At 37.3% G+C, this 24955-nt stretch overlaps 1 protein-coding gene across 2 annotated transcripts in view; it reads left to right on the forward strand.

Moving 5' to 3' along the window:
• Positions 1–526: 526 nt before the first annotated feature.
• Positions 527–24955, forward strand: part of DPH5 (diphthamide biosynthesis 5) — a 40922-nt gene continuing 16493 nt past the window's right edge. The window contains exons 1-5 of one of the 2 annotated variants that reach the window (XM_010830968.1): positions 527–617; positions 923–1080; positions 4432–4556; positions 9017–9125; positions 21584–21704. In XM_010830968.1, coding sequence (XP_010829270.1) covers positions 946–1080; positions 4432–4556; positions 9017–9125; positions 21584–21704 — 490 coding nt within the window. In that variant the 5' untranslated portion in view covers positions 527–617; positions 923–945. Of the gene's footprint in view, positions 709–922; positions 1081–4431; positions 4557–9016; positions 9126–21583; positions 21705–24955 lie in introns of both variants that reach the window. The other variant, XM_010830967.1, reaches the window with a different exon arrangement.

Genomic DNA, 24955 nt, shown 5'->3' on the forward strand with positions numbered 1-24955 from the left:
GACTGAGGCAGATTCCAGTCACACACTCCTTGGGGCACTCCAGAATAAGGTTTCAGGGACAAACCCGAGGAATCACGGCCCCGCTAGGAAATCAGAACCAACATTCATCACCAGTTTTGCCAAAATGACAGCTCGACAGGAAAGCAGCTGGTTAAATTACAGCCGAAAGAAAAGGCGAGGATGGGAATGTGTGCATTAGGGCTATCTCGGGGCAGACTAGGGAAACCCCTTCCACCCGCCACCCTCTGGTCTTTCTGGGGGAAAGAAGGAAGGCGTGGAGCTCCTTGGTCCAACCTCGCGGCTGGCTTTCCTCGCTGGCGAAAAGCTCTTGCACTTACCTGGTTCCAGGCTGGGATGTTTATAAAATTAGGGGATCGTGGGCAGGCCTCGTCCCTTCCCAAAGGCCATGCTGGGGAACTGGTCGGACTCCCCTGAACGGGTGAACTTTCGCCTCCCAGCCCCAGCACCCCGTGGGTCAACCTTAGTGGCGGTGGGACCGGGGTGCCCCAGCCCGGAGCCTGCAGAAGCCACCCCTTTCAGCTAGTCGTGAAATGCCGTAAAGCGGAGGCGCTTTGCGGCATCGTAGGTGAGGCCGGCGGCGTGGATCCTTTCTCCGGGTAAATCCTCCGCTTGGGCAACTACTTCTGGGGAACGGCGGCAGATAGGAATTTGGGGAGAACAGGGATTCAACTGTCGTTTTCTCAGCGGGTAATTGTCTACTCCTAGCGTTGTGTAATAAGAGAGAAAGCGGGTAGAGCTATTTAAAAACACTCCAGTCCTTATTTAAAAGGCGGGAAGTTCTTAAATCTACCGCTGACATGCCGTCCCTCCTCGTGTTATTTTGGTTTTCGTTTTCATTACTAGATTTTAGGTATCCCCGGTGTAGCTGACACTTGATTTTCATATCCATTTCGTCCTGCAGTCACCCTCCCCCTGTTATTTGAGATGCTTTACATGATTGGTTTGGGCCTGGGAGATGCCAAGGACATCACAGTCAAGGGCCTGGAAGTTGTCAGACGCTGCAGTCGAGTGTATCTGGAAACCTATACGTCAGTTCTGACTGTAGGGAAAGAAGTTCTGGTAAGTGCTTAAGGCTTTCCAGCCTCCTGGGAAGACGGATATTTAACAGCTGATTCTTTTTACACTAAGCTGAATCGAATTTTTCAGGTCTCCTGGTTCAAACCCTTTAAAATACATCCCTTTCTCATGAAGAATCTGAGGAGTACAAGAATGGCAATCATACACTAACCATGTGACTTGGAAAATGAAAGCGTGCTTTTTCTTACAAGTCTAATTGTGTAGCTTTCTCCATTAAATAGGAAAGGAAAGTTATTTTACACTCCTGGGGATAGTCATCAGAATCCCTTATTTCGTGAGATAGCCAAGAAATCCTTTCTGAGTTGGGTGCTAATGAGGTGCTAACACAGCCTTAATGAGTTGGTTATGTATTCAGGGACCAAACTGAAGGCTTCCCCCTTTGAAGTATTTCCATAGGGAATGGTAATCACCTTTCTGTCTGTGTCATATCCAGAGAGATCTAACCTTTAAATAGGCTGTTCCCAGTCAAGCTTATACCCATACACTTGAATGGGTTAAGTGAGCCAGGAACTTGGTAACCATAGAATTTGCTAGCATATCATGCATTTAGCTGGGTTTGGTTAAAGGCTCAGTAAATTTTGAAAGAGGGGTCAGATTCAGGTTCATCGTCAAGTTTCAAATGGAATGTAGATTAAGATGCAAAAACTGATGGCTATATTACAGGAGGAGGGAGAAGATTTTAGGATTGTCTGGTCTATCAAGTCATCCAAAGAAAAAGGTGACCTAGAGAATTTCCAGTCTTCTGGCCTCTCAGATTAACAGCCCAGGGAATTCTGAAGGTCTCACAGTTACTTTAAAACCTGAAGAAGGACTGCTAACTTGAATTAGCCATACTTTGAAATGAAAGGTGTGTCTAATGACCAGCTTTGATTTGTTGGCTTCAATTTAATAGGATGGAGCCACAGTCTCCAGCTCAAGATGATAGAAATATTCCTTTCTAATTAGTTATCAGGGGCATTTAGAATGAACTTAAAATCTTCTTAGAGAATATAGACAAATAACAAGTCAGTAGTTTTAAAGAACTGGGCCTGGTTTTATGTTCTGTCACATGTTAACATGTGACCTTAGACAAGCCCTTTAACTTTTGTTTCTTACTTTGTAAAAAGAGGATAGAAATGCCTGCCTTACAGGATTTTAGCATAGTGGACGGCACATTTCCAAACATCTCCACATGTCAGTTCCTTCATTTGTCAAATGGAGATAATAACCAGTTGGAAGGCTGTTAAGATTCTATCATTTATTAGTGTATTTGAAACTGCTTTGCAAATTTAAGTGCTAGCTAAATGTTAATTTTGGTTGCTATGATTTTTAGAGTTTTTCCCACAAAAACATTTGAACAAGTATTACTTATAGGGTGAAGATCTGGGCCTGGAAGGGGGATGGAAAGTGAGGGAAGCATGGATTAAGAGTTTGGGATAGAGAATGGATAAACAATAAGGTCTTACTCCACAGCAGTAAGTGAACTATAGTCAATATCCTTTGATGAACCACGATGGAAAAGAACATGACACTAGATATTATGCTTCTTAGAGCAGAGGTTGGGTATGTCCACACTGTTTGCAACATCATGCATAGAGCTTGGCATGGAGGTTGTACACAAGAAATATTTTTCAAATGAGTGAATGAACAAATTCATAAATGGTTATGTTAAAAATAATGTAGTATCTGTCTATTTCTGCTTTAGCAGTTTCTTCCCTTTTTTAAGTATTCTTTTTAAAGAGGATCAACCATTTGATTATATTGAGGTATTAATGTGTATTTCTCTTTGAGGATTTTTTTTTAATATTCTGTTGTCTCAATTAGATAATGAAATATATCTTGAGTTAGGATAACTGATAAATATGGAGTAAACATGATAGAAGTCTTAAGGAGAGAATGGGTTTTCTGTTGTTAAGTCATTTATAAAAGATTGTATCAGATTACTGCCAGCATTAAGCTAGTAACATGTGATTCCTTGATCTTTAAGGAATCTTAGAAGCTCAGAAAAGAACATCATTTCTTTCAGCTTTCAGTAATCATATGTGTGTTCTCTTACATATGTGACTATAAATGTTCTGCAACTATTAAGTTTACTGGGCTCACAAAATTAAAATAAGGTATATAAAGTGAGTGATTAAGAAAAGGTACGTGGTAAGAGGGAAAATAAAACATTTTTCATCCATGAAAACGTTGTCATTGGGAACTTCTGGAACATTATCTCTAAGAAGATGTGCAATGAAAAGGAAAGGATCTTTTTTCACAATTGAGAAACTGATTGTAGTTAAGTATTAGGAAATAATTATCACTTGGAACTATTTAGCCTTTATCTTCAAATGCTTAATGATTTGTTCATTTGCTTGACAAATATTACTGAGTAGCTGACACTTTTCCATTATAGCAATCTTATAACTTTTGACATATGATATAATCCTTAATGACTAAAATAAATTTATTAGCATGTAAGAAATAGTATTTATCTATGCATCCACTTTTACTGTATTTGAGTTATATATTACTCCACAGGAAATCAGTTATAAGATTCGTGATCTTGCGTAATAGGTTGTAACCACTACCCCGTGACCCCTAGCTCAGTCTTACATGCTGCCATTCCAGTTAAGGTCAGCCTCTTAGGTTTATGCATTGGGGTTGAACTTCTGGGGATTTGTTCACAAGCAGTTGGTATGGAGATTTCCTATATATTTAGAATTCTTTTTTTTCTCCTGCAACTCTGCCTTTTTTTTTTTTTTAACCAGAAACTAGGAAGTACAGTTTTAAATTAGTCTTTCCTGCAATTATGTAGGAATGATTGCTGGTTTTGTAAACAACTAAATCATAATTTTTTACTATTTCTCATTGAAATTATCTTTTATTTTCATCAGGGTCTCATAGATTTTCCCAAGGAAATTTTAATAAAACCCAACTACCATATATGTATGGTAAACATATGTTAAATAAACATATATTATTGTTTAATATATTTATTCTGTAGTATTGTGTTTCTGAAGCAAGTAAGGCTCATGCATACATATTTTCTATTTAAAGTACAATGTTTGGCCTGGTCTATTAGACCCAAATTTAGAGGTTAATTTAAAATGCAAAAAGCCTCAGATGTTAGGAGGTCTACCTCCTCTTGGGATATTAAGATAGCCCCAAAGACAGAATTTAATTGCAACATGATACAGGGTACTAGTTCATTGATGAGTTGTATTCAGGGATCAGTGTTTGGATGGTTGCCAGGATTTGCACCAGCCACAGACAAAGATTGTTTTGTGTGTGTGAGAGTGTGTATGTGTGTTTGTATGTGTTGAAATGGTCACCTGCTATCTCATTTTTATATTGAATTTAAATCTATAGGAAGAGTTTTATGAGAGAAAATTGATTCTTGCTGATAGAGAAGAAGTGGAACAGGAGGCAGATAATATTTTAAAGGATGCTGATATCAGTGATGTTGCATTCCTTGTAGTTGGTGATCCATTTGGGTAAGTCAAAGCAGATACTTTGACTTTTAATTTATTTACTTTTTTCATCACTAAGAATTATTATATTTAGAACTTTGTCTTCCAGGTGCTGATAGGAGACTCTGTTTACATAGGCTCTGTCTAAAATTTTATAGTTTAAACTTTGGTTATCTTTGAGATTAATGAAGAAAATTTACGTGGGAAAGATGGCATCATGTATCACTTACACTGGTTATCAGGTGTCAAGTTTATGTTGTTGCTTCTGCTTTCGTTTAGAAAGTCACTTAGGACATCAAGTAACAAAGTAGTATATTGTTATTAAATAAGTATATTGCATTATCAAGAGTCATACATGCCATTTATTTTGCAGGTAAGTGCAAGTGTCTTCTGCTTGCTTTGTCTTAGACTCCCCCCATTCCCGCCCCATTTTAATCATCTGCTATTTAGTGGTACTGCTATCACTTTACTTGCCTTGAATTTATCATTTATGAAGCCTCAGCTTTCAATTTCTTATATCCACTGGAAGCTCTGTTCTTGCCCACATTACTGCAAAGATGGGCTTGTACTTGTCTAGTCAAGCATCATCAATCTCTAATGTCAAGCCAAATAGAACAATTCTTTTTCTCCAGCTGGTGACCCAAAATTTATGTCACAGATTTAAGGAGCATAAGGACAATTAAATCACTTTGAGCCCACCACCAAGGATAGTTTTCAAAACAATGGAGTTATATGTACATGTGTCTGTCAAAAAGAAAATAATTTATATCAATATGAGGTTTCAGAGATTATGTATCATTATTATATTTGGTTGCAAATGGTATCTAGTCACTGACAAAGTCCAGGAAACCAATGCTACTTGAAGTAAGATTTGCAGACTGTTACCAGCCTATAAACTTACCAGTCCATGATGAGGTAAGTACAGAAATTGAAGGTAAGCATTTAGATACTTTTATAGCAGTTTCACAAAATAATTTTATCTCTGCTGAAACTAATAATAAAATAATAAAAATAAGCAGCAAATAATCACAATCTCATTGATATTCTTAAAAGATCACTAAATGTGTGGGTGAATGGACTTTAGGGAAGCAAAGTAGCCCTGGTGCAAGAGAGAAAAAAGACAAATTGGGGAAAATTTAGAAGGAAAAAATGCTCAGATGTATGTAATAGATGAGGAAAGGAAAGAAGTAAGTAAGTATTCTGGCTTTAGTAACTGAGTAGTTGATGCTGCCATTTTTTGAAATGATGAAAACCAGCAAGGAAGAGGGCTGGGGGAAACAGGAATTGGTCCTGGAAACGTTTTCACTTTCATGATACCTGCTAATGGAGCTCAGGGGAGAATCTATCCTGGTTATATGACTTTTAAAACCATCCATATCTAGATATTTAAAACCAGAGGAATGGGTGGAATTACTCTAGGAAAGAATAAGAGCAAGAAAAGAAGACCTAGGATGGGTCAGTCCCTAGGATGCTGGCATTTCATGGTCTCTCAAGAGCAGAGGAAGATGAAAACCATTAGAATTGTGCTAAAGCAGAAGCCAAGGAAAGAGAATGTTTTAGAAAAGAAAGAGTGGTCAACTTTGATGTACTGCTGAAATGTTGAGTAGAAGACAAGGATAGAAAAGTCTGTGTAATTTAAAGACTTCATGGAGGAGTTGGTGCTGGGGGAAGGTCTGGTTTAACAGTTGAAGATTGTGAGGTAGGATGGTGGGGAGTTGGGGAGAAAGGAAAATTTCAGTATAAATGAAAAAACCTGAGGTCCAGAGAAAGTACTGCCGTGCTACTCAGAATCCTTCAGTGACTTCATGGCCTTAAGTCTTTTAACATTTTATCTACTTTTTCCAAAAAGAGGCTGCTCCTCTTTTTGACTGTGGTAGAACCAAGCTATTTTGTAAATGTTTCAAGTATTCATTTTCTGTTTCTTTGCTCATACTGTTTCCTTAAAACATACTGTTCTTCCCAGTTTCTATTTAGTAAAATAATAGATTCTTTGAGACCCAGCTTAGATGCCACCTCTTCTAAGAATCTTCCCATATTTTATTCAGGAGTAAATGCTTTTTTTTTTTTAAACTTCTAGCGAATTAATTTTCCTTATGTCAGTGACTAGTCATATCTAACATTGTTTTCATATTTATGTGGTATTTACTGTACTGTAGTTGTTTTTCATTTACCCACTGGATTACTATTCAGATATATTAGTCATAGGAGATAAGATGATAAGGAAGGTATAAATTTTAATTGGGCCGTGAAAAATTTGAATTTAAATTAATTAAATGGATAAACCAGGAGTGGAATACAAAATGTAACAACGCACTGAAATGCTTCCTTATATGTGACCAAAAAATGTACTGTGTTTAAGTTTAAGCCCCTTTCTACTTTTTGAATAAAAAATTCAAAAAGAAGGGAAAATTGTTTACTCAATCTTAAATTATTTTTTGTAATTTTTTAAAAATTTCAAATATTTATAAATTTATAAAATTTATCATTTTAACCATTTTTGAGTGTACAGTTCAGTAGCATTAAGAACATTCATATCACTGTGCATCTATCGGCACCATCCATCTCCAGCAATCTTAAATTCATAAAGAAGGTACTTGAAAGTCAGTTAAGTCAGTTGGTGTAGTTCTCATCTTTGCCCTTTTATCTAGGTTGTTTAAAGGAATGTGGAAGTTAATCACATAATGAATGTAAATGACTTTAAAATATACTGCATCAGTAGATCTAACCCAGTCATGTGAGAGATGACAGTGCTAAACTTTCTATCCCCGTAAAGAGCAGTTGAACAAGGTTGTCATTAAACAGATTCTTTCTAAAGATAGTTCTGTTTTTATTCCATTCTGTATTTTAATGTGCTCTGTAACTATATGTATTTTCTAATAAATGAACACGTAATTTTTTATCTTTATGTTGTGTGCCATTTCCTTCGTGGCATGCACGTGTATGCACGGACACACACACACACACACACACACACACACACACAAATCTACCTTTCTTTGCCTGTCTCCTGTGTACCTTAATGTGAGTCATTTGATTGTTTCCATTCTGCAAATTAATGTTATTATAAAGTAAAATGTAAAATAAACATACTAAGCCTTATATATTCAAATTGATTTTGGTTAGAGCCACACATGCCCAGAAATAGTAATAAATTTGTCTTTACACACAGCAGGGCACATATGCATGTACACACCCACTCACACACACACACACACAGCCTTTCTCAGTCTACTATAGTGAAATATTTTCATGAGCCACAGACTGAGGAATGCCTGGTATGAAGGTGTTAAACATGCAGTTCATTCCAGTTTTTTTCTTTTTTTTTTAAATGAAGCAATATAATCTAGGTAATTGTAATAAAATAACAGTTTTACCACAGTTTTTCATAGCAGAAATCTGAGAAGCTCATTTAATCACATTTATAGCAGTTTCACAAAATCAAATCACTTTGCCAGGTCATTAAATCTTCATAGTATACCAACCACATCTGGTCATTTTAAATGAACTTGTGAAAAGGAGAATAATTCCAAACCAGTTTTTCTTTCTGCTCATCTATTTAAATAACTCACCAAGTAACTAATTTCATTTTCCCATATCTTAGTGTTAACTAGTGAAATTCTGTTTGAAAGGGATATTAAAAACATTCTTTACAATGGGCATTTTTATTTTTTTAAAAAGCTTATTCTAAGTCAAATTAATGATTATTTTTATAGTAGCTGTTGTTTCATTTTATGTGTGTGATTAAAAACAGACTTCCCTGGTGGGCATTTGTTAATCTGTTTCTGACTGCCTTGTGGGGTAAAAGCCCTTGATCTTGCTACTTGGTATGCGCTGACCAGTTGACAGGTTCTGCTTGTTTGTGTGTAGTTTCTCAAACATGCTAATGTTGCTTTCCCCAGTTGGGCCTGGAGTTTTCATCAAGGGGGAAACAAGCTGTTAATAATGCAGTTCTAAATTGATTTGGGGTTAAGTTTCACAGTATCCATATTTATGTTTACATGTATTCTCCCTTTACCCTGAGAAACAAAGCCTTCAAAATAGAGCAGAAATTAAGAAGTAGTCTGGTTGTGCTATAATTTGAACCTTTGTCACAGAAATTATAAGAGATTAGAGGTCAAAATATTTGAGAATTGCTTCTCAAGTTCAGTTGCTGAGTAATATTCCACAGATGTCTTTTGCAGGTATTAACAGAATAAAAAGAGCAAGTTAAAAGTTCCCTTTTTTCTGTAGCTGCCAAGAGTGCCAAAGAGCTGCTTTAAGAGTGTTAAAGGCATAATTTAACATTGTACAGGGTCTGTGTAAACTTATACACTTGCCAGAATTCCCGGATGACAGCTTAAGCAGGTGCTTTGAAATATTTGAGGGAGAACAGTGTCCTTGACTGATTCTTCTTGACGATTTGGGCTCATGAAATGTTGTAGATTTACTGTCTTAAAAAGTCAGTTTTTGTTAGTTTAACCCAACCTGATCTTTTCTCACTACAGGGCTACAACACACAGTGATCTTATTCTGAGAGCAACAAAACTGGGGATCCCTTATAGAGTTATTCACAATGCATCCATAATGAATGCTGTAGGCTGCTGTGGTTTGCAGGTAATACTACAAAAGAACGGTTTTCTTAGTGGTATTTAGCAAAAATGTTTTTGTTTTCTGCAAATTCCCATAGATTTTATTATATTTCATGAGTTATAAGACAATATTATTTTATATAAGACTGTGTATTAAGTTTTTTAATACTAGATATTTTATACTAATTTTCCTCTATCTTAGATTTTCCCCCCGCCCCCTTAGAATAGATCATTGAAATTTATCTAAAGAAAGATTTTAATTCTGTATCCAATTGGTACATACAAAAAAGGGACTATAACTCAATTGGTTAAGTATTCCTAAAACCTTTTTACATTATTCCAAATGACTTACTCTGCATTGCTGAGGGCCATGTTTTTCCACACTGGTATTGTTTTCTGTGTGGTCAAGAGCACTGTGATGGAGCACTTCTTAAAATAATACATAAAAGAGCTAAATGCCAGTGATACTAGGCTTTTAAGCCAACTTTGCAGTTACTGATATGCAAAGTTAGTTGTTTTTAACTCAGAAATCTTGGTTCTGAGGAGTTAAAGGAGTGTTCTGTAGCTGCGTTTAAGATTTTCTATTTCAAAGTTGGAACACGAATGCCAGGAACATTCACGTTCCAAGTTTGAAATTTGTGTTCTGATGTTCACATGTATGTAATCCATGACAGTTGTGACTGCTTATGGCCAATAGTAGTCTTAAGACTCCATTGATTGTTAAGACATAGTCCTATTTCAGATATAATAGGAAAGAGAATTTGCACCTTACAACCTGTGAAATAAATTATGTATTCTTCCTGGAATACATAATTTAAAATAACTTTGCAGAGTAAGGGACAACATGAGCTGAGAACTGTTGGCCTGTATTACTTGGTTTCCTCTGTGAATATGAAACAGACATTTTATTTTCGTGAAATCTTAAATATTTCATTTATATATGTGGAATATTCTCAAAATCAAATAAAAGAAAAAATAGTTATTCTTTGGGGAATCATTTATGTATTTCCAGTATCTTGGGAGGTATAAAGATAGCTTGATCCTTTCTGCACATTTATTTTAAAGGAAATATAATCATATAAAACTTAATTAATACTTGTATGCTTTAGTGAAGCCCATGGGTAAAAGCTGCTGTTAGTTATGAAGTAGTGGCATGATTATTCTGATAAATGCAGTTTAAAATTTTCTACACACTAGTTAGATGTCCCAGATGCATTACCACATAGAATAAGAGCTACTAATTATTAGGCACAAAGAGACGACTCACAGCCAGTGGATCACCTAGCTTCTGAATTCAGTGCTAGCTGTATATATGGGAAATCTCAGAAAACACTTTTTCTTTTATTCTGAGGGTCAATAAAATTCTATCTAATAATTCATCCGTTAAAAAAAAAAAATAGCTGTTTACAGCAAGAAGCTACATTACCCTTGGAACTCGGTGCTGTCTCTGGGGCTTTAGAGGGACCTATATTTTTTGTATTACCTAGGAAGAGTAGTTCACTTTAATTGACTAGTCCTGGCCAGTCATCCCAGAAATATTGCTTTTGGTTCTGAAGAACCAGAGAAAAAGTATAAATTATTTACCTTTCAGTATTCATTACTTGCTCTTGGTTATAATTATGTCCAAATTGGTAAAGAACTTTGCTGTCTGTTTTGTCTCCTAACAAAATGCATACTTAAAAAAGCCTTGCCAACTCAAGTCTTTTTTTTTTAACACTTAAAATTCTTTCTGAACATTTCTGTGTTGGAGTAAATTGAATTCTTGATGCTCAGATTCTTGAGTGATTCTCAGTCTAATATGCTTTCCTCTGGATAATGCTGCCTTTCAATCACTTAAGAGTGATTGCCAGGAGAAAGGAAAAAAGAGAGGGCAAAATTTTTCATGTGTTAGACAAAAATATGTGAATCTTAAGCTAATTGACTATATGTATGTTTTCATATTGGTTTTGTTTTTATATCTGAAGAAGGTTAGTTAGTCCCTTTCCATCATATTTTGCTCTAAATTATCTTATGATAATCTATTATTTAGAGTTTTTAAGCCTAAATTTTAAAAAAGATCCTTGTCTTTATTACATAAATCTGTTATCCAGACTGGTTAAAGTTAGACTTGTCCCTCTGATCCTCTGCATTGATAAAGAAGTGCAGAGTTATTTTTCTTATGTTTAAAATGAATGAAGGTATTTGAGAAGGTATTTACTAAGAGAATTGAAGTTTCTATACATATAAGCCCTCAAGATCATATCCACATTTACATATATTATTATTATTTTTAAGTGTAACTTTCAGTTTTACGTGAGATTTCCCTAAGCAGCCACAAAGTATTGTTTCCTCATCTTAGTTCTGTTCTCTAATCTGGATATGAAATGACTTACTGCTTGTGTGAAAAACAGAAGATAGCTTTCTGTTTTCTGGTTTACATATTTATGAAATCTCTATGAAAGTATAATTCTTGTTCCATGCAAGGTATTCATATGCCAGGAGAAGGAGGGATTGATGCCTTAAGTATTGATGCCTTTGTATAGTTTTCTAAGATAAAAAACATGGAAAAATAATTGTATGCATGGCATGCTTAAATTTTAAAATAAACATCTATCAGTATCCTGCATAATGTAAAAATTCTGGCAAAGTCTCCTTCCTTATATTAGCTGGTCTTTTTCTCTTTACTATTTTGACTAGCATTTATGGAAAAGACAGTAACCTGTACCAGTGGTCCTCTGTCTTTAGTGTTCATCAGAATTACCTAGTGGGACTATTAAAGACTTTGCTGGGCCTTCCCTTAAGATTTTCTGATACAGTATATATCTGGGGTAAGGGTCTGAAAATTTGCATTTCTAACAAATTCTCAGGTGATACTGAAGCTGCTGGTTATAGGCACCACACCTTGAGAATCACCAACATAGATAAAACATTTCTTAGAAAGTTAAAAACTGTACTGTCATTCTTTTAGTATGATAGAGTTGGAAAAGTCGATCTTAGTTCCCAGAAATATGTTTGCTAAATGTAGAATGTTACCTTGCTGTGCTCTCTTGCTCAATTTCCTAAAAGGGAAGTGGGCACCACTTTCGAAAGGCATTCTGTCATCTCTGTGAAAGAGCTTTCCTATGAATTCAAAAACAGCCATCAAGTTATGGAAGAGAAGTGCTACTCTGGGTAAGGGGACAGGCCTGGACCACATGTACTTTCCAACACCTTTCCCTTAGGTTAAGGAAGAGTGGTATGAAATTCCTTACCTGAAAATGGGTGCAGTATTTTTCAGCTATCACTTATTATCCTTCCCAAACTGTCTTTTTTGTTGTTTTTAAAAGCAGCATAGAGAGCTCAGAATCAACCATGGAGTATTTTTTAATTAACTTTGTAGTTTATTAACCAACAGGAGACTCTTAATTATTAGTATCCGTGAAGGTAAATAGTTGCATAGGCAACACTTCTACTCACACACACAGACAGCTGCTATGTGTTTTATTACAGTATGCCATAAATACAGTTCTTTACCACAAATCACATATACCTAATGAAATTTTTGTTGTTGTTAAATGGAAAGTATATTAGAGGTTGCCAAGTTAGACATCGTTAAGAGGAATAGTTATCTGTTTATTCAGCAAATACCGTTTGCCTTCTTATTGGGTTTTCAGATGGTGAAGAATTGGCCTGCAATGCAGGAGACCTGGGTTCAATCCCTGTGTTGGGAAGATCCCGTGGAGGATAAATGACAACCTACACCAGTATTCTTGCCTAGAGAATTCCAGGGACAGAGGAGCCTGGTGGGTTATAGTCCCTGGGGTCATAAACAGTCAGACTTGACTGGATGACTTTTACTTTCTTATCGTTTGCCTATTAAGTTTCTTTCAATATGGTAATAAACCTAACCAAGAAGGTCTCTGCTCTCAAAGAGCTTACATTCTAGTAGGACAGAGAAGCGATAACAAAATAAATGTCAGGTAGTGGTAAGTATAAGAAATTCAAGAAGTCTGCTAGGTTAGAGAGTGACTAGATCACTCCTGTTGTTGGGTGGTCAGGAGAGGTCTCTCAGGGTGCTAACATTTAAGATTAGATAGGAATCAGGAAGGGACAACCATATCCCAAAGTTTGGACGAAGACTCTAAAGTGGAAATGAGCTTGGCTTCTTAAAAGAAACAAAGGAAGGCTTGCTGGAGAGTTAGCAGGCACAGGGGAGGGTGATCTGAGGCTGGATAGGTGGGTGGACTTGGATCACTAGGCTGTCTAATACACTATCAGGAGTTTGGATTGTATTCTAAGTGATACAGACTAACTGCCTTTAGAGGGCTTTAAGCAGAGCAAATACTTGATCTGATAAGTGTGTTAAAAAGATATCTCTAGTTGGTATGTGGAGATAGAATTGGTACCAGGCAAGACTAGAAGTGAGGAAATCAGTTAGTAAGTTTATTGTATTCCTTTAGAGGAGAGATGATGGGGGCTTAGATCGCATGGAGAGGGTGGGGTATAATAGATGATAAGTTCTAATATCCTATATATTGGAAGCTAAAAAGTTGGCCTGTTTTCCAACTTATTTTTTTATTTATTTATAAAATATTTATTTGGCTGTGGTATCATGCGGGATCTTTCTTTGCATCATGCAGGCTTCCCTCTAGTTGTAGTGTGCAGGCTTAGTTGCTCCTTAGTATGTGGGATCTTAGTTCCCCTACCAGGAATTGAACTTGAGTCTCATGCATTGTACGGCAGGCTGTTAACCCCTGGACCACCAGTGAAGTCCGTTTGCCAACTTTAGGCAAAGGTTCCCTAGATTTTCACTGAGTTAACTTTGAGATTTTTCATAATTAAAATGTTAGTTACAAACGTGTACTTTAAAATCATGTTGTTTTAAATACCTAGGCAACAGGTAACACATTATTTGTATTCTGAGGATTTTTCTAGTCAAAGAAAAATCTATTTATTTATCAAGAGCCAGACATATTTATACTTAAATTTATATTTAAACTTTCCTGGTAATGAAAAATCAAGGATTTTTCTAAGTATACAAAAGACAAGAGGAACAAGTCCTCTTTTTCTTGAAATCTTCAAGTTAAACATTTAGCAGTGTAATCATGCTCTGCTTTTGAAGAGTCATTTTGTGATTTTTTTCTTGATAATAAATGACATATATACTCAAAAAATTGGAAAAATACAGTAAGTATAAAGAAAATAAAAGCATCTATTGTCTCACCTCCTAAAGGTAAACACAGTTATCATTTTGGTATATTTTCTTTCAGTCTTTTTACTTAGCACTTACTGTGTGTACATTCTCCTGAATCTCACAAACTAAAGAACTATGTAATAATGAAATGCTTTTTTTTTGGCCTAGTATTTATTTATAAATAATAAGTTTATTTATTATAAATAACAAATTTATTTAGAATTTATTATTAGCAATTTGTGTGATAGAATGTATTAATTCCTGTAAAAGTTTGATGACTGAAATAATTTTGAGATATTTAAAGGAAATGTAAATAAAATGGTTTGATGAAACCAGGTAGCAATGATTTCTGCATAAAAACTTCCTTATCAGTTGTGGCTGACTTCAGGGAAAAAGGCTGTATAAAAGCATTTCATCATTATGAAATGCTTCCACTTTCTCTGACTGTTGCATGAGTGACCTTGATTATTGCCATATGTTCCCCTGTTTATATAATACCTTTCTACTTTGGGAAAAATATATATTACTTTCAAAAAGTAAGAACTCATTTCCTTCCTTTTGTAAAATAACATTCATTGTGATAGTCAACATTTTTGACCTTGTCCTAGTTCTTACTGTTAGTTTTCAGAAGCATTAAATTGGTTTCATTGTTGTCCAGGCACTATTGTAGAAATGATAAAACCTAATGAGTACAAAGAACACCAGATTAGGTAATAAGGGTATCAGAGCTCTGCATTACTATTGTAACCTTAGAAAATCTTAGAAAAACTCATCCAGTAAGTTCTCTTTTCTTTTAGTCACTTCAGAATTATTTTTGACCACCTGTTAAATCATGAGTACATTAAATTTTTTCCCCTTCCTTTTCATTTCCTTTTTTTTAGTCACTGTTTTAATAGCCATCTTACCATCATTCTCTTACAGTTTATAGTTTTCTGCTTAAATTGTAGGTCTGATTATGCCATTCTTCTATTCAAACAGTCCTGGTAAATCTCCATCCTAAAAGAGAGTTCAGTTACTTGTGTATGTTTATGTGCTCATCGTATTACAAACTCCTTAATTTACTCATCTTCACATCTTCCTTGCTACTTTATTGCAGTGTCATGCATGTAATCAATGTGCAACAAATATTTGCTGAATTGCATTGCTTATTTATTTATCCCCCCCTGCTTGCCCCCTACCCCAAGTGAATCTTGTCTTTGGAATTGTATGCTTTAAACTGTGATTCTTTCACTTAATTTGTATGTGGGCTCTCTTATTTATATGTGAAAATATAAATCTTAAAGCTCTTCTGTCTACATAGTCATTCAACTTTATCTGTGTATCTACTTCTGTTTGGACTAAGGTTCATGACATTGTACAGGAGACAGGGATCAAGACCATCCCCATGGAAAAGAAATGCAAAAAAGCAAAACGGCTGTCTGGGGAGGCCTTACAAATAGCTGTGAAAAGAAGAAAAGCGAAAAGCAAAGGAGAAAAGGAAAGATATAAGCATCTGAATGCAGAGTTCCAAAGAATAGCAAGAAGAGATAAGAAAGCCTTCCTCAGCGATCAATGCAAAGAAATAGAGGAAAACAACAGAATGGGAAAGACTAGAGATCTCTTCAAGAAAATGAGAGATACCAAGGGAACATTTCATGCAAAGATGGGCTCAATAAAGGACAGAAATGATATGGACCTAACAGAAGCAGAAGATGTTAAGAAGAGGTGGCAAGAATACACAGAAGAACTGTACAAAAAAGATATTCACGGCCAAGATGATCACAATGGTGTGATCACTCACCTAGATCCAGACATCCTGGAATGTGAAGTCAAGTGGGCCTTAGAAAGCATCACTACGATCAAAGCCAGTGGAGGTGATGGAATTTCAGTTGAGCTATTTCAAATCCTGAAAGATGATGCTGTGAAAGTGCTGCACTCAATATGCCAGAAAATTTGGAAAACTCAGCAGTGGCCACAGGACTGGAAAAGGTCAGTTTTCATTCCAATCCCAAAGAAAGGCAATGCCAAAAAATGTTCAAACTACTGCACAGTTGCACTCATCTCACACGCTAGTAAAGTAATGCTCAAAATTCTCCAAGCCAAGCTTCAGCAATACATGAACCATGAACTTCCAGATGTTCAAGCTGGTTTTAGAAAAGGCAGAGGAACCAGAGAGATCAAATTGCCAACATCCGCTGGATCATCGAAAAAGCAAGAGAGTTCCAGAAAAACATCTATTTCTGCTTTATTGACTATGCCAAAGCCTTTGACTGTGTGGATCACAATAAACTGTGGAAAATTCTTCAGAAGATGGGAATACCAGACCACCTGACCTCTTGAGAAACCTATATGCAGGTCAGGAAGCAACAGTTAGAACTGGACATGGAACAACAGACTGGTTCCAAATAGGAAAAGGAGTATGTCAAGGGTGTGTACTGTCACCCTGCTTATTTAACTTCTATGCAGAGTACATAATGAGAATTGCTGGGCTGGAAGAAGCACAAGCTGGAATCAAGATTGCCGGGAGAAATATCAATAACCTCAGATATGCAGATGACACCACCCTTACGGCAGAAAGTGAAGAGGAACTCAAAAGCCTCTTGATGAAAGTGAAAGAGGAGAGTGAAAAAGTGGACTTAAAGCTCAACCTTCAGAAAATGAAGATCATGGCATCTGGGCCCATCACTTCATGGGAAATAGATGGGGAAACAGTGGAAACAGTATCAGACTTTATTTTTGGGGACTCCAAAATCACTGCAGATGGTGGCTGCAGCCATGAAATTAAAAGACCCTTACTCCTTGGAAGAAAAGTTATGACCAACCTAGATAGCATATTCAAAAGCAGAGACGTTACTTTGCCAACAAAGGTCCGTCTAGTCAAGGCTATGGTTTTTCCACTGGTCATGTATGGATGTGAGAGTTGGACTATGAAGAAAGCTGAGCACTGAAGAATTGATGCTTTTGAACTGTGCTGTTGGAGAAGACTCTTGATAGTCCCTTGGACTGCAAGGAGATCCAACCAGTCCATTCTAAAGGAGATCAGTCCTGGGTGTTCTTTGGAAGGAATGATACTAAAACTGAAACTCCAGTACTTTGGCCACCTCATGTGAAGAGTTGACTCATTGGAAAAGAGTCTGATGCTGGGAGGGATTGGGGGCAGGAGGAGAAGGGGACGACAGAGGATGAGATGGCTGGATGGTATCACTGACTCGATGGACATGAGTCTGAGTGAACTCCGGGAATTGGTGATGGACAGGGAGGCCTGGCGTGCTGCGATTCATGGGGTCTCAAAGAGTCGGACGCAACTGAGCGACTGAACTGAACTGAACTTCTGTGTATAATCTTTCTTACTGTTAGCAAAAATCAGTGTGGTATCAGTGTTAAGCAAAATGCATGTGAAGATTAAAAACAAAAACAAGTATTCTATATAAAAAAGAAAACTAGTAACTCTTGATTAAATGGTTTTGTGGTACATTTTTGGACAGCCCTGCTGGCTCAGCTTTCTTTTACATCACAAATTTAAGTGATCTGGTTAGGATATACATACATAAAATGATATATGTAGGGCTCGCTAAAGTTCTTAGCAAGTTAAATTTTCTAATTTTTCCATATCCAAAAAAGATACTTTTTAACTTAAAAATCACAAAATATTTTCATTTGAATATAAAATGTGTGTGCGTTCTCAGTTATGTCTAACTCTTTGTGACCCCATGGATGGTAGCCCTCCAGGCTCCTCTGTCCATGGGATTTTCCAGGCACGAACACTGGAATGGGCTGCCATTTTTCCTTCTCCAGGGGTTCTTCCCAACCCACGGGACTGACCCCGGGTCTCCTGCAATGCAAGCAGATTCTTTACCATCTGAGCCACCAGGGAAGCCCTTGAATATAAAATACCAAAGCATTAAAATCTAATTATAAAATGGAGTTTACAAAGCATCTGTGCTTCTGAAAGAAAGGAAATATCAGCAGTGAGATGAACAATAAGACTATTAAGGTCATTCAGGCAAGTGGTATTGAGAATTCAAACTAAGGTAGAGAGAAAAGAAATGAATAGTCTCTGGGTAAACTATAGAGCAAGAATTGACAGGAATTGGTGCATAATAAGATGTCAGGAATTAGACATGTTAGAGGCAAGTCAGGCAGTACTTACTTCTAGATAGTTGCTTAATGTCACTCTCAGTATTGCCCAAGATTTCCCGCCTCTGATCCTTTGTTTACATCATCTCGTTCTGCATGTTCAGCTTCCCTAGGCTAAATCTTACCCATCCTCTAAGGTCCAGCTTGTATTCTGTCTATTCAAAAGTTACCTTCAGGTGCTCTCTAGGTGGGGGAAACGCTAAACTCATAATCTATATCAAATTCTTTATTATTGTTTATTACCTCGTATTTGTCTTATGCATTTTTTCACTCTTAACTAGTGCCTTATATATGATTAAATATTTCATTTTGAATTGAGATTTTATCTTCAATAGATTAAAAAAAATCATTATTCAGTATCAAGTTAGATAAACTGCTTTCCCTATAACTTACTCTCGGTTAAAATAAAAAAAGCCTGTATTTACCTCATGTTTTTGAAAACTGCTCTTTTTATAATCTTTAAATGTAGACCTGCATCAGTAATGGTTTGAAGGGAAATGATCATAAGAACAAATGCTTACATTTTTAGAATAGTAGGTACACAGGCCTCGGCAACCTCAGTTCTCGTCAACTGTATGATTTTGTTCCAGTTTCCTTTTGTACTTTACTGGTAAGTCCTTGAATTGTGAAACACAAAGGGACTGGTCCTTCTGTTCTTTGAGGTACTGACATCTAAATGGTGAAACTGTTTGCATAATGTTCCAGAATTCATTGAAGAAGTTTGTACCACAGCCATGGAAATGGTTACAGTCTATAAATCAGGGTCCTAGAAAGCAGTGCTTATGTGAGGTTTTCTTTAATCGCCCAAATTAGACAGTTCAGAGAAGCTTTTACACAAAGTGTTTCAGCTAGTGTTTACATGTGACTAGCATCTCAATGCTTTTTTAAATGAACTGTTCCTTGCTTTTTGAATGAAGAATTTATGTCCATGACTATATTTCTGTGACTCTTAAAATATTGAAAACTTGTTTATTTATTTATGGTGACATATATAATTTTCTTTAATGGTTTTACCTTAAGGTTTTTTTAAATAGAGTAATGTTAATATTGCAAAATCTGATCAGAGATGCCAAAAATCCTTTTCAAAATGTAAACGATTGAACTTGTCAGATTAAGTCATAAGCATAGTTTCAAATATTTGGTAATATTTGAGCTCATTCCAATAAGGAAAGCAGTTGGATTATAGTGTAACACAGCATTTTAGAGCATCTTCATTATAAACATTATCATTGTTAGATTATCACATCCCTAACATTTATTAAGTCTTTACTATAGCACTGGGCGCTACATACAGTATATCAGTTAATCCTTAACAAAACAGATTGTTAGGTTTATAATTATTGTATCGAATTGGCAGGGGAGTTCCTCCTGGAAGTCACCCAGCTAGTCACCATGATCATCCAGGTAGTAGGAACCAGAGCAATGCTTGCTCCACAGCGTTTGCTTGCTGTGTGAGGTATTAGTAAGACTGCATATTTCCTGAGAGCTGGAGCTCTGTTTGCTTCTCACTTTATACCCATGCATAATGTAATGCCTGGCACATTGTGGATGATTCATAGTAAATATTTGTTAGATACGTTTGCCTCTCATAGAACAATAGCAGTGACAGAAACCCCCAACAGAGCAAGGCTTATTCCTTGTAGCCTACCTGAATGAATTCCAAAGATCTCACATTGAAACTCTACAGTTTTTTTACAGAGAAATCATATTAGGTATGGCTGGAAGGTTTATGATTTCATTCTGAGAGTTATATAGGTCTTTGTAAACTAATCTGTGAGTTTGACTGCCCTTGAATAGCATGGCTTCAATGCCTCTTTAGACAATTTTCAAATGGACTTTGGGAATAAAGCCTACTGGTAAGTAGGTTGGAGGTTGTGACCATGTGAGGAATATGATGAAATGAACCTTCTCTTGGTAGCTCAGAGTCATCATTATGAGTGTGAGTGATAGATTTTAAGCCCTCCATGTATAAACATCCAGAAGGGTCGAGCTTCTTTAGGCATGTAGAGATGGGGGACTCTGAACATGCCTCTTGCAGCAGCATTGTTCAAATGAAGAACTTTAGGCTTAGAAAAGTTAGGTGATCTCGTGAAGTCATACAGCTGTTTCAACCGAACAGCTAATTTGTGGCAGAGGACTAGGTGTGATTTTCAGCATTTAGTGCTTTCCAGCTGTATTAAACATTATTTTAGGCACTCTTTAAATTGAATAGTTAAGATCTTTATGTAACAGCTTTAGTATTAGGTTTTACAATATATTAAGTCTTTGAAAATAAAGTCCATTGTGCAATACCTAGATAAGAATTAATATAAGAATATCGTTCACAGTTTAAATAACTTTTTACATGTTATTTGGTTCACACAACTCTGTGGGTAGGAAGGGCATGTGTTATCACTGTTCCTATTATAGAGATTAAGACTTGGAAAGAAAGAGTAATGTCACCCAGCTAACAAGTTGCAGAACCAAAGCTCAAAACTAGATTTTCTCAACATAAGATTTGCAGTTGGATTCATTTAAGTGAGATGTGTGGCTAGCCTGGAAGCAAGTTGGAACAAAGACGCTTCTTGGTTGTGTGATGATCATGTGGAGTAGATGGGCCACCGTAGGGGGAAAGAAGGAGGTTTGGGAAAAAGCCCTTATCATTGAACTCTAGAGTCGGGGAATAAAGAGTGGGGAAAGTAAGGGCGTAGGTTTTGAGATGTGACGACAGTGAGTATGCAGTGTATGAATTTTACTGAGCTGGCATGGTGGAAAGGAACTCTCCCTCAGACCCAGGTTTGAGTTTCTTCTTACTAAGTAGCTGTGTGACCTTAGGCAAGCCAGTTCATCTTTCTGAGCCTTGGTGGACTCCTCCATAAAATGAGGGTAATAGGAACCTTGTGAATACTGCTCTGACTGCTCACATGTCTTTTTTTTTTTTGGCTTCCTTCTGGGTTCTCTGTATTTCAGTATTTTTAGCAGCTACCTAGCTAAATCATGAACTAGTTACATATGTTCCTGTACTGAATACAGAAATACTAGAAGCCTCCTACCGAAAGGGCATCAGAATGACACCAGCTGCTATGGAGCAAAGGGAATTTTTATTACTTTTTTTGATGACAGAGTTGATCCCCAGTCCATCTCAAGTTTGGGTCTCACTTTTTATTTTGGTTGTTATCTATGAGACAGTAGTTAGTGAATTGTTACATCATTAACTAATGTTTTGTTTCTTCTAGTTGTATAAGTTTGGAGAGACAGTGTCTATCGTTTTCTGGACAGACACTTGGAGACCAGAAAGCTTCTTTGACAAAGTGAAGAAGAACAGACAAAATGGCATGCACACATTATGCCTACTAGGTAAGTGCTCTGCAGTTTCTCTAGGGTCACAGTATGGAGTTGTCATATTGTTCTTGTTTTGATTTTGTATGAAGTTAAAACCGTTCTGTGTGATGTGGTCTAGCTACTCTGTGCATGGTGTGCCCTCCCCCATATTCTTGTGGAGAAGTGAATTTTCATTCCAAATAAGAATTAAGAGCCTGTCCTCATCAATTTACAGCAACTCAGAAGACTTATACTGAACATTTACTCTTACCAAGTTCCATCCTATCTTTCTTGAGGTGTCCTTTGAATACTGCAGTCGTGATGCTATCAGAATCACAGAATTGTAGATCTGAGAGAGACTCTGGAGATCATCTTCAGTGAAATTGAGGCCCAGAGACATTGGATCATTTTCCCACTTATTGGTTGCAGAATTGGTAGAATCTACAGAGCTTGTAATTCACAGCTCTTTTCACAGTATTATGCTGCCAAATTGTATTTCCTACCTAGTGTGGAAAGAGTTGGGGTGGCTGTCTTTGTGTACAAAGATGATGGCACTGATAGAGCTTCAGGAGTTTCAGCTACTGCATTTGCCAGCAGAGGTACTGGCATTATAATGATTCACATTCATTTTCAGTTCCTTTTCTACAGTATGTGTTGTAAAAATACTGTAATCAGAGCTTTAATCTGTGGCTGGTCAACAGAAGAGAAATAACTGTCGTCTTTGATAACTTGGAAGTGACACTTGTACTTGACATCAGAAGACAAAATCTGAGTGCTACTCTGTACTAGCTAGAGAGTATTTTGAACAGTCCATACCTTTGCCTTCTTTTTTATCAAATAGTAATAACCTTTTTCTTGTCTTTTGGAAGTGTTTAGATCAGTATATATGTGTGTGTGTGTATGCACATACACATATATAAAATAAATACATAAAAATAAATGCATTTTATTTATTTACTTTAAAGTTTCTAGTCTTTTGTGTTGAAGTCAGATTACTATAACACTGTAATACTGTAAACACTGATTCACACTCTTGTAGTTTTTTTTTTTTCTTTTTATCATTTGTTGGGAACAAAATGCTCACATATTGGCATCAGTCCCTGGATCATACACTGAATTGCACTGTTTTGATTCTACTGTGTGTGAAGTTATCCAGTAGAAGGATGTCTGCCATGGAGCACAGAATCAGGGCAAAGAAAGAACCCATAATTTTGACCTCTGTAGTAAGTATAGATATTCAGAACATTAGAAGAGATTCCTATTTGCCAAAGACATTTAGGTTGTCTTGAGGGGCGGTCCTAGAATGGTGGAAGAATAGGATGGGGAGACCACTTTCTCCCCCACAAATCATCAAAAGAACATTTAAATGCTGAGTAAATTCCACAAAACAACTTCTGAATGCTGGCAGAGGACATCAAGCACCCAGAAAAGCAGCCCATTGTCTTTGGAGATAGGAAAAAATATAAAAGGTAAAAAGAGAGACAAAAGAGGTAGGGTTGGAGATCCGTCTCGGGAAGGGAGTCTTTAAAAAGAGAGAAGTTTCCAAACACCAGGAAACACTCTCACTGGTGAGTCTGTGGCGAGCCTTGGAACCTCAGAGGGCAACATAACCAGGAGAAAAAATAAATAAATAATTAAACCCCACAGATTACATGCCCAATGGTAGCTGTCAGTGGAGAAGCAGCGTAGATGCTCGCATCCACTACTAGCAAGTGAGGGATGGGCAGGGAGGTGCGGGCTGCATTGCTTAGGGTAAGGACCAGGCCTGAATGCCCTGAGGGCAATCTGAGGGAACTAACTTGAGATAGCAAACCAGACTGTGGGATAGCTATCCCACCAAAAGCCCTAACCTAAGATACCACCAGGCCCACTCACAGAACAAAGGACTGAGCAGAGCTAGCCAGCTGTGGATCAGCCCATCCCCTGCTGGAGACAGGCAGGCGAAGGCAGCCAGAGACGGAAGGGCACAATCACGGCCCCAAAGAGGCACCATCTACCAAACTGCGAGCAGGCTTCATTGCTAACCAAGACTTCTTGGGATTCTGGACAATCAACGTCCGCCAGGAGGGTCGCAGCCAGAGATCAGCTCCGCAGAAGAGACACATGGCACACCTGAGAAGATGTGCTGGTTGTACACCCAGAAAACTGAGTGGCAGGGATGGGGGAGGTGATAAGTTGCAGCCTTCAACTGGGGGCAACCGCGCTCACCAAGCACCTGGTCACCTGAGCTGCTAGGACCTCGGAAGGGCACAAAACACAGGCCCAACTGAGTCTGTGCCTTTGTGGAGTAATCGAGTACCTGAACCTGTGTGGCTTAGACCTGGAAAGTGCATACAACCCAGGGCTGGCCTCAGACAGTTCCCGGCAGAGGAACCCAGAGCCTAAGCAGTGTAGACTGGGAAAGCACACACACTGTGAGTGGGGGCAAACCCAGTGTGGCTGAGACACTGCAAGCACACACCAGTGTTATTTGTTTGCAGTGTTCCTCCCTCCCCACAGCATGACTGAACAAGTGAGGCCTAAAAAAGTGACTACCGCCGCCTGGCATCAGGGCGGAAATTAGACACTGAAGAGACCAGCAAACAGAAGAAGCTAAAACAGAGGGAACCACCTTGGAAGTGACAGGTGCAATAGATTAAAACCCTGTAGTTAGCACCAGGAGAAGGCAATGGCAACCCACTCCAGTACTCTTGCCTGGAAAATCCCATAGATGGAGGAGCCTGGTGGGCTGCAGTCCATGGGGTCGCTAAGAGTCGGGCATGACTGAGTGACTTTACTTTCACTTTTCACTTTCATGCATTGGAGAAGGAAATGGCAACCTACTCCAGTATTCTTGCCTGGAGAATCCCAGGGACAGAGGAGCCTAGTGGGCTGCCATCTATGGGGTCGCACAGAGTCGGACACGACTGAAGTGACTTAGCAGCAGCAGTTAGCACCAACTACATAGGAAGGGGCCTACAGATCTTGAGAAGTATAAGCCAGATCAAGGAACTATCTGAAAATGAACTGACCCCACACTGTTCACAACAACATCAGAGAAAGTCCTAGATGTATTTTTACTATTATCATTTTTTAAATTAAAAAAAAAAATTTAAGTCCTCTATTACTCCTTTAATTTTCATTTTTATAACCTACTATTACTTTGCAAAAAAGAGACCCTATTTTTTAAAGCAAACTTCATATATTTATATTTAATAATTTTTGTGACTTTGTTTTTTTCTTTAATATTGTATTTTTGAGAATCCAACCTCTACTCTAGATTTTTAATCTTTGCTTTTTGGTATTTG

This window comes from Bison bison, unplaced genomic scaffold (genome assembly GCF_000754665.1).
Source record: "Bison bison bison isolate TAMUID 2011002044 unplaced genomic scaffold, Bison_UMD1.0 scf7180017864519, whole genome shotgun sequence".
Classification (NCBI taxonomy): domain Eukaryota; kingdom Metazoa; phylum Chordata; class Mammalia; order Artiodactyla; family Bovidae; genus Bison; species Bison bison.